This window comes from Suncus etruscus, chromosome 1, assembly GCF_024139225.1.
Source record: "Suncus etruscus isolate mSunEtr1 chromosome 1, mSunEtr1.pri.cur, whole genome shotgun sequence".
NCBI lineage: Eukaryota > Metazoa > Chordata > Mammalia > Eulipotyphla > Soricidae > Suncus > Suncus etruscus.
In genome coordinates this window covers 31494416-31509709 of record NC_064848.1, presented here as the reverse complement: position 1 = coordinate 31509709, position 15294 = coordinate 31494416, and the positions used below count along the sequence as shown (strand labels likewise).

At 37.2% G+C, this 15294-nt stretch overlaps 1 protein-coding gene across 1 annotated transcript in view; it reads left to right on the top strand.

Moving 5' to 3' along the window:
• FN1 (fibronectin 1) overlaps positions 1–15294 on the top strand; it is an 80908-nt gene that overhangs the window by 39575 nt on the left and 26039 nt on the right. The window contains exons 21-26 of the mRNA XM_049784332.1: positions 2182–2276; positions 3867–4035; positions 5289–5375; positions 8121–8312; positions 11097–11279; positions 13126–13215. Coding sequence (XP_049640289.1) covers positions 2182–2276; positions 3867–4035; positions 5289–5375; positions 8121–8312; positions 11097–11279; positions 13126–13215 — 816 coding nt within the window. The remainder of the gene's footprint in view (positions 1–2181; positions 2277–3866; positions 4036–5288; positions 5376–8120; positions 8313–11096; positions 11280–13125; positions 13216–15294) is intronic.

Here is a 15294-nt window from a genome sequence, read left to right as displayed (position 1 = left end):
CCTGGCCTTAAAACCCAAGACAGTAGGGAAGTTCGTAACTAGTGACGAAGTTGTGGCTTTCCCAGATGTTCAAGGAAAGAAGTACCCTGTGCTCAGAACTCTTTCTTGGATCAAGTTACCTGGTAACACAGGACTGTCTATGGCATTGTGGTAAAGTCAGCAGCAGCCAAGTGGCAGATAGTTTTAAAGACACTGAGAATCCATCATGAGTTAGCCATCCTAGGTCTTCTCCAAACAATGCTATCAAAACCAAGACCTCCTTGGGACACAGTACTAATTAGTTATTAATTTACTAGTACTTCAGTGCAGCTCTTGGAATTGTTATTTCATACATGTACTTTATCTTTATTTCCTACATAATATTTTATTTTATTTTTAACTAATATCTTTATTTAAATTCCATGATTACAAACATGTTTATAGTGGTGTTTCAGTTATAAAAACGAACAGCCCCCTTTACCAGTGCAACCTTCTCACACCAATGTCCCCCAACTCCCTCCTCCCACACCCCCTGCCTATATTCGAGACAGACATTTTATTTATCTCGCTCACTACCATTGTCATAATAGTTGTTAGTGAAGTTATTTCTCTAACTGAACTCACCACTCTTTGTGGTAAGCTTCATATGGTGGGCCTGTCCTTCTAGCCCTCATCTCTATTGTCTTTGGGTATTATTACAATAATGTCTTTTTATTTTTCTTAAATCCCACAGATGGGTGAGACTGTTCTGTTACACAATATTTTAGAATGCAGTTTTAATTGCACATTACAATTCAGAAAAAAAAAGAAATCAGAATGGCCATTTACCTATGGCAAATAAAGAAATAATTGAAGCTAAGGAGAAAATTGTAGACTCAAGACTTCTTAGGCTTTATTTGTTAAAATCTAGAAGATGACACTGTCATTAACAATTTAGTATAAGTGCATTTTATAGTGTTTCTTTTTGTCAAGGAAAATAGAATTTAGTTGAGATGTAAACAGGATGGAATGTTAGGGAAGGCTGCAAATATTTTGAATTACCAAACACTTGAGATTCTTGAATTTAGTTCACCTTACTCAACAATGTAGCTTTCAGACTGCCCTTCCCAGAGCAGCCAGCTAATGAAATATTTATTTCCTTTTATTGCAGGATTCAGCTTACCCATTCAATTATATTTTAGAAATATTACATTTTTAGTAATGCTACAAAATTGTTGAAAATTTCTATTTTGTCTTTCTTTGTTTGGTTTTTGTGTGACACCCATGGTTACTTTAGCCTTTTTAGCCTTACTTACCTCTGGCTCTGTGCTCAGTAATCCCTCCTGGTGGAACCTATAAGGTCTTTGTATGTGCCATGTGTCAAACTCAGTTGGGCACTTGCAAGGCAAAAGCACTAACTCTTGGGCCCGATACATGCTCTTTTTCTTGGTTCTGGGTTTTAAAAGTAATATAAGTAAACTAAAAGAAATAACAGTGGTGTTAGGAAATGTATGACTTTTTATTCTAATTCCTCATTCTAGAGGCAGAGTACTAGTTGCTACAGTATTGTCCTGAATGAATCATCACACATTTCCAGAGAAAAAAATATCTTTACAATTCAAAAGTGTTCCCATAGTAGTATTTTTTGTTTTAACTTTTATATATTATATTTAATTGCAATAAAGTTACTTTGCATCATGCGAGAATTATCTAGCAGAAAGCTAATTTTTTAGGTCACTAAAGCATTGTTCTCTAAATAGTGATTAAGAAGCAGAATAATAATCAGTCATTGGTGACCAACTTTTCATTTTATACTGACATTGGAGAACATTTATTGTCATCAAACTCAAATCCCAACCAAGATTCAAAGACTCAAATTATCATGGAACTGAGGAGCTGAAAGGGTCCTCTTGATTCCCTGAGTTCCTGGTTAATTAAACATGATTCATGAACTGGCAGACACCAGCATTTCAAAATTGCAGAAAATCTCCATATTGCATTTAATGATTCAGATCTTGCATTTTTGTGAGTGCTCCAAGGGTTTGGGTAGCACCTAAAACATTGTGAAGTATTTGTCTGCTCCAAATTCTCATCCAGTGCAAGAACATATATCATATTCCATACTGGTTGGTTGGTTCAATTGACATTCTTGATCAGAAAACTTCCATTGGCCCGGGTATCGGATTCTAAGGTGTAAACATGTGTATTGATTTTATTTCACAGAGCAGTCTCTTGGCTCCATTCCACCTTACAACACAGAAGTCACTGGAAACTCCATTATTGTTACATGGGCACCTGCTCCAAAGATTGGTTTTAAGGTAAAGCAAAATCTTCATTTCCCCCTGTGATACAACCCTGAGTCATCTTCATATGTATCTGAAAGTGTTGCAAATAAGATATTCAGGAACATTTGATTCTTCTTTCACTTCATATCTACCTACCCATTTTGTGTGAATGGAGCAATACTTCTGCACTACAAAATCTGCACTACAAAATATATCCTCTTCAATCCTGGGAAAACAGTCTGAGAGAATGAAAATGAACTGCAAACACTACAAAACTTGAATGGAACTGTTAGTTGTTTATCTTACTTTCTTTATCCTTTCTCCCAAGGAACTCCATTTGAAAGTACGTAGGGAAACATCATTTGATATATTATTGTAAATAGGTTGTCAACAGGTTCATGAAAGTCAATTTATAGAGAGTAATTAAACTTAGAGTTGCTTGAGGAAAAAAAAATCACATTTTCATCCAATCAGTTGCATCTCAATTCCTTTAAAGTTCTGTGGTTAATCTCTTAACTGATGTTGAGTTTAAGGTCTTTTTTGTTTGTCTGTTTGTTTGTTTTGGGGGGCACACCCATTTGATGCTCAGGGGTTACTCCTGGCTAAGTGCTCAGAAATTGCCTCTGGCTTGGGTGGACCATATGGGACGCCGGGGGATCGAACCACGGTCCTTCCTTGGTCCTTCCCTGGCTAGCGCTTGCAAGGCAGACACCTTACCTCTAGCGCCACCTCTCTGGCCCCGAGTTTAAGGTCCTTCTAGCACTTATCTGAGTTCTTGTGCTTTAAAGCATTAATATTAGGCCAATGAAGAACACAGGTAAATATGCTTAAAAAGAATTGTTTTCTTTCACATTTGGAATAGAAAGAGACAAATATGTACTATGAGTAGAAATCAGGACTAACTTTTCCTGATTCTTTTTTTGTTAAAGCTTGCTTCCTTTTTGGTATATGCAAATCACCATATTAATGAGTATGTTACTTATATTTAGAGGGATCCTTTCTTTTTGGAGATTGCAACTTTTTAATGTTCTTTAATAATATTTTGACTTTCTGATACCTAATACCATACAAATTATGCCTCTATAGTTGAACATAAATATGCCTATTTATAGTTATTCATAGTTGAGTTTTAGACATACTATGTTACAGCACCAGTCTGATCATGAGTGTTACTCATGAGTGTTATCACGGTACAATACATTACAGCTAGTATCTGCTAACTAAAAGAGCACTAAATATTAATAACTCATTAAAGAGAAAGCTAGGGGATTTCTCACAGCAAAAACTAAAATAGGAGAGTACTGCCTATGACTTCATATTCCTATGTTTTTATGGTTTCTGCTGTGAGATTATTATTTAATCCAGCAAAAATAATATGTAGTATCATTTCTCTGAAGCTTCTAATATGAGAAGCCCTTCATGAAGCTTTCAAAGAGAGACCTCTTCTCCATATGTCCCACAGCCTAGAGATTTTTCTGGCTACAGGCTCCAAATTCCTTAGTGATCATACATTGTGCTTCTACTCCATTCATATGCTCTAGAACAGAGCCACAGGCTCTCAGCAGTAACTTAGCTCTGAAAGGATGTGTTACTGGGTATTTGTTTATTTTCTCACTCTTCTAGCTAAATGTCTGGCCAAGCCAGGGAGGTGAATCAGGACGAGAAGCAGTTTCTGAATCCGGCAGCATCATAGTGTCTGGTCTGACTCCAGGCGTGGAATACACTTACTCCATCACACCCCTGAAAGATGGGAAAGAGAAAGACAAACCCATTGTCAATAAAATAGTGATGCGTAAGAAGACTTTTTAAAAATATTTTTCTATTTTTATAGTTTGTGAAGCTATATTTAAATGAACGCTTGAACATTTGCAATTAACTCACTAAAAATAGTGGATATTCAGTCACTTTGTACTTATTTGCATATTGGAATGGTCTAGCCATTCCACGTGTAATTTTTAAAGTGTAAGTAGCATGTCCAACTCATATTGTAAATTTCATAGTATCTGAAATACTGTATTTTTTGCTCTATAAGACACACCTGACCATAAGGTGCACATAGTTTTTAGACAAGGAAAACCAAAAGGAGATGGCAGCTGAGAACAACCAGCCTGCAAGGCCAAAGTATATTTACAATATGCTGGTCCACAGCTGGTTAAACACATTTATTTACCTAACTTTATTTTTAACATCAGAAAATAATACAAAAAACATTTTAAACGTACTTTTTGTTAATATAAGAAAAACAAAAGTCCCCTAAACTCAGGCTTCAGCTCCAGTGGCATTCATTCCATAAGACACACAGACATTTTCCTTTATCTTGTGTGTGTGGGGGGGTATCTTATGGTATGAAAAAATATGGTATATTTTCCTTATCAAGAATATTTGATGAATTGACAACCAGAGAGTATTCCTATATATTATAAAAATCATTAAGGAAACTCTCAAAAACCTGCTTGTTCACTCTGATGTACAACTTATGTATTTTTACTGATTCTTCTAAAATGACTAAGAAATATGACTGGATGTATAGCTTAATTGGCTGGGGCACATGCTTTGCATGTAAGAGGCCCAGATCAGTCCCCAGCTCTTCATGATCCTCTGAGCAACTTCAAAAATGGTCTCATTTATGCTCTAAGCTGGGAGCAGTCCCTGAGTACTGCTGGGTGTTACCCCTAAACCTCATCCCATACCCAATTTGTTTAAGTGACTAAGGAAGTGAAAAGGCTGAGAAGATATTTTCTATGTTTGCTCTGCATGCACAAAGCCCCAAGTTCTATCACTCGTACCTGCATGGTCCCCCAAGTACCACTGAGTATGGCCATAGAGGCCCCCAGTACTGTACCATTGGGCTTGAGCTTTGAAAATTCTTGACCACGTATCACTGGAAGTGATGCCAGGCCACCTGATAACTGCTTAGGTGGGATCCCCCCATAATTCAAAATGAGAGTGGAAAAATGGAGGGGGGGGGGAATGTTCTACACATAAAATGCTTTCCTAGCTTTTACTTTTAACTTAATTTTATTATTATTAAATTTTTCTCAATAGCATTGTCTCCTCCGGCAAACTTAAATCTGGAGTCAAACCCCAACACTGGTGTGCTTATAGTGTCTTGGGAGAGGAGCACCACTCCCGGTAAGTCTAAAGTTTGGGGAGTATCAGAAGACAATAGGCATAATACCTTCCTTCTCACAGCAAGTATCTGAAGACATTCTCAGAGAAAAAGTGGTCAAAATAGAGGAATACACATGTGCATGTCATGCAGCTGCATGCAAAGAGATTTACTGGAAGTTTATGGAAATCACAGGAAAGAGAACAGCCATACATGATGCTTTCAGAAGTATGACAGGTGGCAGATCCTTCACTAGTTGTAAAGAATCCTGCAGGCTGAGGAAAAGAATTCTAGAAGTTGCTTTTTGACTTAGTTGCACAGAAGTTGCCAAACAAATGGCTGAATTCACCCCACATAATTTTCCTTTTGTGTGTTAAGAAATATTCTGTTTCTAATCCAATGAATGTTCACAAATACTTTGTTCTGAGTTTTTCACTAACATCTTTACTCGATAGAAATGTCAAATGATCTCATTTTAAAGATGAGGATGTGCTAGGGAGAAAGCTCAAAGAGCTGAGCATGTGCTTAATATGTAGAAGACTAGATTCTATTTCTTTCTTTCTTTATTTTTTTTGGTTTCTGGATCACATCCAGCAGCGCTCAGGGGTTACTCTGGTTCTATGCTCAGAAATTGCTCCTGGCAGGCTTGGAGGACCATACCGTCCTTCTGCATGCAAGGCAAATGCCTTATCTCCATGCTATCTCTCCGGCCCCTAGACTCTTGACATTTCTTGACATGTGTCCCAAGCACCACTGTGCATGGCTTCCAAACCCAAATAAGAATAAAAATTATTAAGAATAAGAAAACTAGGGGTCGGAGAGATAGCTTGGAGGTAGAGCGTTTGTCTTGCATGCAGAAGGAGGTGATTCAAATCCCAGCATCCCATATGGTCTCTGAGCCTGCCAGGAGCAATTTCTGAGCATAGAGCCAGGAGTAACCCCTGAGTGCTGCTGGGTGTGACCCCCTAAAAAAAAAACAACAGCAATAAAAAAAAAAGAATAAGAAAACTGGGGCAAAAAATAGTTGCCCTTCTTACAGCCACATTGTAACTGCTGTTTTCAGACTCTTCCCCCAGACAACACTGTATTTCTGGAATTACATAGCATGTTTGTTTTGTGCTCTTACATGAAATACTAAAAAAGATCTAACTATAAGGAGTTTCATGGCTATTCTAAACCTTTAAATAAAGCTCTGTCTAGGGCTTTTATTCACACAGATTGATAGTGTTTTTTTTTTTGGTTTTTCAGACCACACCCGTTTGATGCTCAGGGGTTACTCCTGGCTAAGCGCTCAGAAATTGCCCCTGGCTTGGGGGGACCATATGGGACGCTGGGGGATCGAACCGCGGTCCTTCCTTGGCTAGCGCTTGCAAGGCAGACACCTTACCTCCAGCGCCACCTCGCCAACCCCGATAGTGTTTTTTAAAATTCTAACTATATCAAGATATCTATAGCAATAATCAAGAACCATGAAGGACCACGGGAATGACAGGAGTGCCTTTACATAGTGCTGACCTTTTCCAAATTTATATGAAAGCCTTTTCCTAAAGAAGTGGTGACTAAAATGTAATGGTGTTCTTGTTATTGAGTATTGGGTATCTTGGAGCCATCACTACTGAACAACAGGATTTCACATTTTTCTCATTACTGAGAAAACTTCAAGTTACAAATAAAGTGGAATGCATCCTTAGCTGGATTCTTTCAATCAATTTTTCACTGTAATTTATTATTTTACTGTAATTTTCTTAAGTGGTCTTATTTTACTTAGGCACACAGAGAAGGCATTTATCTCTTACTCAGTTCAGTGTATATCATCACACATATAGGCCAGCTCAAAATATTTCTTTTTAATCTTTCTCTGAGTTATTTTAGTGATGTTTTCATTATCTGAAAAATGTCATCTAGATCAAAGCTACACTATTATATTGATGTTATGTAAAAGTGACAGAATAGTTTGGCACTTTCAAGTTGGTAAATTTCATGCTTGCTGGTACTGAGGTTATTATCCCTTAAGACATCTTAAGGGATGTCTTACCTGGTCTATTTGAATAGTACAGTAGCCAGTACAATACCTTAAATCATAGCTTCTTATCTAGTTGGATTTTCTCAGATATATGTTCCACTGTAGTGTTTACCCTGTTGCTAATGGCAAAATGTAGCATAATTTCTTTGCCTTTGATATATTAAACTTAGCTATATTCATGTATAATTACACTGAAGTTGTTTAACTTTTAGTCTGTCTCTGTGGATCTGTAGTAGTCACCATTTTCATTGGCATGTCTCTCTCTTATACAATCTTCCCACTGTCTGGGATTCTAGAATTCTCAAAGTCTTTAATAGTTAATAGTCTTCCTCGAGAATAAGTAGACTTTCCTTTGCTTTACATTTTGTCACATTTTCTTTTTCCCTTTATGTAAATCTCAGAAGTACATTCATTTGAAATTAGAAGAGTGGTTTGAGGAATGTGCCTACGCAGGAAATATAGTATTGAGTAGGTAGATTGGTATCTTGCAGATGGTTCATGAAGAAATAGCAGAGTAAAGGCATAGAAAAAACAATGGAATTTAAAGACAAGAAATAGCCTTTCCTTTTTCCAATATTTTCTTTGAACTGAGGATATAAATACTTGATCCAAAGGGTTGTTGCAAGCACTAATTAATGAGAAGCCTCATAAACAGTCAAATTCCTCTTAATAGGCCCATTATTGGAGTCTAATTTGATGTTGAGTTGCCAATGTTCCATGCAGTAACTTTTTCTATTTTTACCAGACATTACTGGCTATAGAATTACGACCATTCCTACAAATGGCAAGGAGGGATATTCTTTGGAAGAAATGGTCCATCCAGATCAGAGTACCTGCACTTTTGAAAACCTGAGTCCTGGCTTGGAGTACAATGTCAGTGTTTACACTGTCAAGGATGACATGGAAAGTGCCCCTATATCTGATACCATCACTCCAGGTAAAAGAGAAATAAACTGTTCTGATCAGAATGGCAGTTTCAATAAGAGTGGGGATAAACTTCGAAATCCACAGGTGAATGAGGGTCTCAAATATGTTTGGAATTTAATTCTGGCTTCCTGATGTTAAAGCAACTTGTCAGGGAAATGCTTGCTGTTAACATTGCTTGATTGTCGGTGCTTTACTGGGATGCTTTTTGTTGCAAAGAGTATGTAATGAAGTGGCAACCATGGCATTAACTCTGTGCTGTCTGCTCACGTGGAAATATTACTAAAACAATGTCAAGTGTTTGTATTCAGTACTGACAGGCTCAAAGTAATATGGTAAATGCATCCCATTGGGACACTTGCACCTGATTTTATGGCACACATCAATTTTCAGATGCAGTTTAAGAAACAGCCTTTGCCTTCATATGTGAGCACTCAAATAGCACTTTGTTGGTATGTCAAATTCTTTATTTTGCAGAAACCACTTTTTTAAAATTACAAAGTAAAAATGCAAAACATTGAGGGGGCAGAGCAAACATATAGCGGTTAGGTCACTTGCTTTGCATGTAGCTGGCCCAGGTTCAATCTCTGGCATTTTATATGGTCCTCCAAACACTGCCTGGAGTGATACTTAAGCACAGAGCCAGGAGTAAGATGTGAGTACTGCTGGAAGTGACCTAAAAACAAACACCATAGACATTTAGGCTTTGTCTTTAGAATAATTCTTCCTGTGATTCAAAGACAACATTGAGGGGCTGTCTATGGAGAGGTTTGTTGTTTTTCCAAAATTACATTGCAGAATGAATCATTAGGCAGGTTTGATCCCCTTTGCACTCTTTAGCAGCATGTTTTGACTGATAGTAATTAAATAACTTTTTGTATTTGAAGAAAATATTTGACATTCTCCTTGGCCATAGGCCTGGTCTTGGCCTGAATGTCTTCTCGCATGGGATAGGCCATGATACATTGACTCACATTGTCCTAGTATTGTGGCCATACAGTTGTCATGAGTTTTTGTATGGAGAAGAGAACAAAATCTTCAGCTATATTTTTAAAAATCTTTTTCATGCACACCTAGTTTTTCTATTGGAAATGTTTGCAATTTATATACAGATATATTGTTGATGCATATCACAAATGTTATATTTAAATTCTTGAAATGGTTTTGACATCCAAAACAGACCAGTAAATTTTAGGAGCCTGAGACTATTTAGAGACATTTTCAAAATGCAAAAATACTCCTAAAAGAATGCCATAACTTGTTTTATTCTCCCAAGAAATCAGATAATTTATGATGCATACAAAGTCTTTTCAGATCATTGGGAACAGATTGCATATTACCATTGCTTTAACATTTCATCAATAACCTGATGTACACTGCTTTATTTTTTCCTCTTTTTTTTTTTGCTTCTGTTTTCTTTGTGCCCTTCCCCTTACTCTGCTTTGTAACTCAATAGAGGTGCCCCAACTCTCTGACTTAAGCTTTGTTGACATAACCGATTCAAGCATCGGCCTGAGGTGGACCCCGCTAAACGCTTCCACTATTATTGGGTACCGCATCACAGTAGTTGCGGCAGGAGAAGGGATCCCTATTTTTGAAGATTTTGTGGACTCCTCAGTAGGATACTACACAGTAACAGGGCTGGAGCCTGGCATTGACTATGACATCAGCGTTATCACTCTTGTTAATGGCGGAGAGAGTGCCCCAACTACAGTGACACAGCATACGGGTGAATTTTGTAAACTTCTGTGTTTGACACATGGATACTGTTGCATGCTACCCAGGTACTGTGGTTAAAAACGAATATCTTGAAGGAAAAGCCAACAATTGCCCAATAGTAAAGAGAGGGTGGATAGGAGTTGAGAGGGGGATCGGGGGATCAGGAAGGGAAGGTGCCTTAGAGGAGATATTTGCAAGTGGACTTAAATCCCTTTTCCTTTAAACCACAAGTAAGTGGCATAAGGTTGCAGAAATGCAGATATCTCTCAATGCACAGAGTAACCAAATTTGTAGTTTTTATTTTTGGAATATCTCATGAATACTAAATTGTTTAATGAACATCAGTGACTATGAAGATGTATACTTTTGAAATACACATCATCATCTTCCTTCTACTCCTTAATAGACATTACAATGTTCCTTCTTTATAGTTGTCCAAAATCCCCTTAAAATTTAGAGTTGGAAGGAAAAAAAAAAGGAAAATTTGGAACATTTTAGGCTTTATTGCCATGGCACTATTAGGAAATTCCTCTTTAACCACAGTCTGGGGATAAGCATGCAACATAATGAAGGCTCTCTGACCTGCATGGTAAGAAACATCCTGAGAACCCATTTGCATGAACTCTTTTCACTTGTAAGTAGAATTCACGGAATGGAAGTATACCTATGCCATTAACTCTAGTTATATGTCAAAGAGGGCTGTAGCACTCTCTTGTCTTTTTGTCTGTGTGCATGTGTTTCTTTGAAGAGTTCTGCTATGTTTCTCTTGCTGTGTGGCCTCTTCAGCTCGGGTTGAAATAATCTTCAGGCATATTAATATTTTCATTTAAAAAATGTGCAGATGAAAATAGATTAAAATTATTCTATAAAATATATTGATAACAAAAGCTAAAGGGGTCTAACAATACTGTATTTAGTGATTTATTTTAACAGCAGTTAACTATGGTCTAGATTAGAATGCATGATTTTGATTCTTGTTTCCATTACGCATGAATTATTGATTTTTACCTTTTCAGCTTTGTTTCAAGTTAAATTCTAAAATGTCATTGATGTAGACCTCCTTTTCCTTTGACACCAGCTATCCCTGCTCCCACTGACTTGAAATTCACCAACATTGGTCCAGACACTATGCGTGTTACATGGGCCCCACCTCCATCCATTGATTTGTCCAGCTTCCTGGTTCGCTACTCACCTGTGAAAAATGAGGACGATGAGGCAGAGTTGACTATATCTCCTTCGAATAATGCTGTGGTCTTAACAAGTAAGCAAATGCATCTGTTCGTGAAGTACTAAGCTAGAGCATAAGGGAAGATTTTTGCATTGTCATAGAGGAGAAAGAAACTTTAATTCAGCAACAATAGAACTATAAAATGCGCACCAGAAATAATGTGCAGCTTTGTAAAATTTGAAATACATTGTGTCTATTGTTATTTTAATGTCTTTAATATTTAGAGGTTTTCTAAATCACAGTGGGAAAATCCCAGCAGCAAAGTTCCAAAGCTTCAAACAAATTCTCTAAAATATTCACAAGAAAATAATGAATGCTAGGAGAAACTAAATCTAAATGTTTGGAGAGAAAAAAATTATGATGGAAAATATTGTCACTCTTGTCTCATTTTTTAAAAAAAACTGTCACTAGCTAATCTTGATAGCATTCTAAAATGTAGCACCAGTGCCTGAGATCAGAGTGCTGTTATTTTTTTTTTAAAAAAAAGCTTGAAGTTTTATTTGTCTTTCAGAAGGAATCTGTTATCACAGAATTTCTCTAAAACTGGAAGACTTAGTAAATAACTCACATTAAAATAAACAATGATTTATGAAATTATATCTTTATATTTCCTACTCTTTGAAATAAGCAGCCTTTATTATTAAAGAAAACAAAAGCAGACTTCAGTATGCATTGAGTTTAAGGCAAATGTTGCTTCTTATCATTTTCACTATCACAGCAAAAAGAGAAAGAACAATGGAACTTCCATACATCTTGTTTTGTAGCTGAGGTGAGAACACTATCAGGTCCACAGAATACTACTACTGTTCTGGAGCATACTGGGATCACTCAAAACACAAGAACCTACTTAGGGACCTTTGTCGACTCCCACCTTAGCTACATATTTATCATGTGTTCTAAAATCTTTTTCTAGATCCTGCTTTCAAGGTCAAGTAGCCATGCCTCCCCCCAAACCCCAAGAAATCACTGTTATCTTACCTCACAGGTGCAACAAGTGGTCTCCAGTGGTTTCTCCCAATCTTTGCAGGATTTTTGAAGAGGAGATTGTGTGTGTGTGTGTGTGTGTGTGTGTGTGTGTGCATGCACACACACACACACAGGAGGCTAAGGAGTGGGGTGATTGGTGTCTAATGGATAAGAGTTCAAAGTTATAAAATATACTCAGTACTCTTAGTGGTTCTAAAAATGGAAGAGAAATCCTGAAAATGTTTCTTTAATTTTTATAAGCATTCTGTTTTTACTTTAATGTAATCAGTTGATCACTTACTCTACAGAATATAATGCTTTTGGTCTGGAGATAAGCTTAGACTTAGACAATGTGCCTAGTTTGATCCCAGAATCATATATTCCTGACCACTGCCTAGACTAGAGTGATTCCTGAGTGCAAAGCTAGGAGTCATTCCTGAGCACACCCAGGTGTGACCCAAAAGTTTTTATAAAAATTTTTGTAATTTTGTATCAATATACAAAGCCCTATCACACTGAACACTTTAAACTTTGCCATTTATTGTGTGGTAACAAAACTACTTAAAAAAAATTGTAGACTACCTGGTAGGGTTGTAAATGATAACCCCTCGGTTGCCACGATCATTGTTAGAATGTGTCTTCAATGGACCTACTCTCCAGTAACCCACTTAAGTTCCGAAGCTATTGAGACATATTCACAGAGGCAAAAGTGAGAGCACCAGGGCTTAGATAAAGTGTTTTAGGACAAGCAGGAACTTTCTTATCAGCTAATTATAGTACATCTCCAGGTAGCAGCCCTCACACAGGTGAGAATAGGCTACAGGATTAGACTTTGGATATACTGAGTTGAAATATTTGTGTTGATTTTTCCAAAATACAAGAAATTTAAAATTAATCCAACTTGCCTCGTCAGATCTCCTGCCTGGCACAGAATATTTAGTCAGTGTCTTCAGTGTTTATGAAAATCACCGGAGCAATCCTCTCCGAGGAAGACAGAAAACAGGTGAGTCACATTGAAAAACTGCTGATCAAGTAGTTTTTGCCTACCAGTGTTCTCTGTTTATTTATTCATTGTTTGCGACTCAAATTTTAGGTTCTTATTTGGTGCAAACAGATTCATACTGCTGACAGGTTTCTGAGTTGCCTACATTCTTTGTTTCTTTCCTGCACCTACTAACTTTTCACCAACAAAGTAGAATAATGCTGAAAATACATTTCCATCTTGTGTGGTCGTTCTGGCAGTTGCCTTATCATCATCATCATCATCATCATCATCATCACTTTTTGATCACTTACTTATGTGAAAAGAGTTTTGGGTAAGGTAGTATAGTTAGTAGGACCCTTAACCTTGCATGTAGTGGCTATCCCAGGTTTGATCCTGGGCATTCTATATGGTCCCCTGAGCACCTTCAAGACTAATTCTTGAATACAGAGCCAGAAGTAACCACTGAGAACTGTGGGGCTTAGCCCCAAAACAAAACAAACAAGGAAGGGAGGAAAGAAGGATGGAAAGGAGAGAGGGAGAGAGGCCAGGAGGAAGAAAACCTTGCCCAATAATTACACTGCTCTTCTTTCACTAAAATTCTACTCTCAACTTCCAAATCTTAAAATTAAAATTGGGCCTTGGGCATATTCCAAGGGTGTTAACAAGTGAAAATCACATAAATGCGAAGGGGACACAGCATGAGATTAGAGGGCCAATAGGAAGGTTAGGAGACCACAAGAAAGATGTTCGGAAGGGACCCATAGTCAAAAAAAGTTCAGAAGCACAGATCTGTGTTAAAAGCAATTGCCTTGAATGATAACTTGTAATGTTTTGCAGTTGGGAGGCCCAGGTTTGACTGCTGACACCACCTGGGCCCCAAGCATCACACAGAACACCAAACCAAATGGACCCCCAGACCACCACTGGGAGTGGTTCCCCAAATAAATCTCTCCGAAAGAATATCTCATAATTTGTTTTAGTTTGAGATGGTAATAGCCATTCCTATTGAGCAGTGCTCTGTCTAATGACAGCATATTACTGTCACCAAATATTTTCCCTCCTTTACTAAGCCAATAAGTTTATATTTTTTCCTTCTAATAAAATACTGATTTACTATAAAAAGAAACTGAATTGTGCTTTCTTAAACATAAATGCTTCTAGTAAGTTTCCTTTATTAATGTGAAGTTTAGGTGCCAGAGAGATAGCACAATGGATGGGCATTTGCCTTGCACGCGGCCAACCCAGGATGAACCTGGGTTGATTCCCTAATCTCATATGGTCCCTCAAGCCTGCCAAGAGAGATTTCTGAGTGCAGAGCTAGAAGTAACCACTGAGCGCTGCTGGGTGTGGCCCAAGAATTAAAAAATAAAATAAAAAAGGTGAAATTTAGTTCAGTTTGCTTATTATAGGCCACTTGCTTCCCAAAAGCAATTGTACTATCCCAATTTACTTTGAGTCTAATATTAAAATAAACAAATTGATGTTATGATTAACACCAAAATCTGCTTGGCGTCTGAGAGATAAAAGTGATATATATTAGAAGTTAACACAAAATTATTGTTACTTCTTCTGCACTTCATCAAATTCTCAATTCGTAGAATGGAGGGAGATAGGGGGATTGCCAGCATGTAGTTTGCTCAAATAATTCTTATTTTATCTAAAGAAAGATTTTTGTTTAGCATCATTAACAACCTGTTGATCTATCCATTCCCTCATGAGTGTCTGAGAGCCAAATACTTTAGTCGAGAGTGAGCAGATCTCATTTTATTTGATAGATGTACTTACTTTTACAGGAAAGAAACATCTCATGCTTCAACATTGCAGCATTTGAAAACGTCAATTTTTAAAATATTGTAACATGTACTATAATGACACATAAGTTACTTGGATTACTTCTCAAAAAAAAAAAAGCATGCTTGATTTGGCATTTTCAATTAATACAGCTTAAAATTTTTGAAGTTTAGAATCAGTGCCTCTACTTTGAGGTTTCTAGCCAAGTACTTTGTTCAGAAGAAAGGACAGAATTGTTGAATATATGTGAATTTCCCTAATACTCTTCCTCACTTTCTAAGCCTGTGTTATCTCTCCACCCCTCAT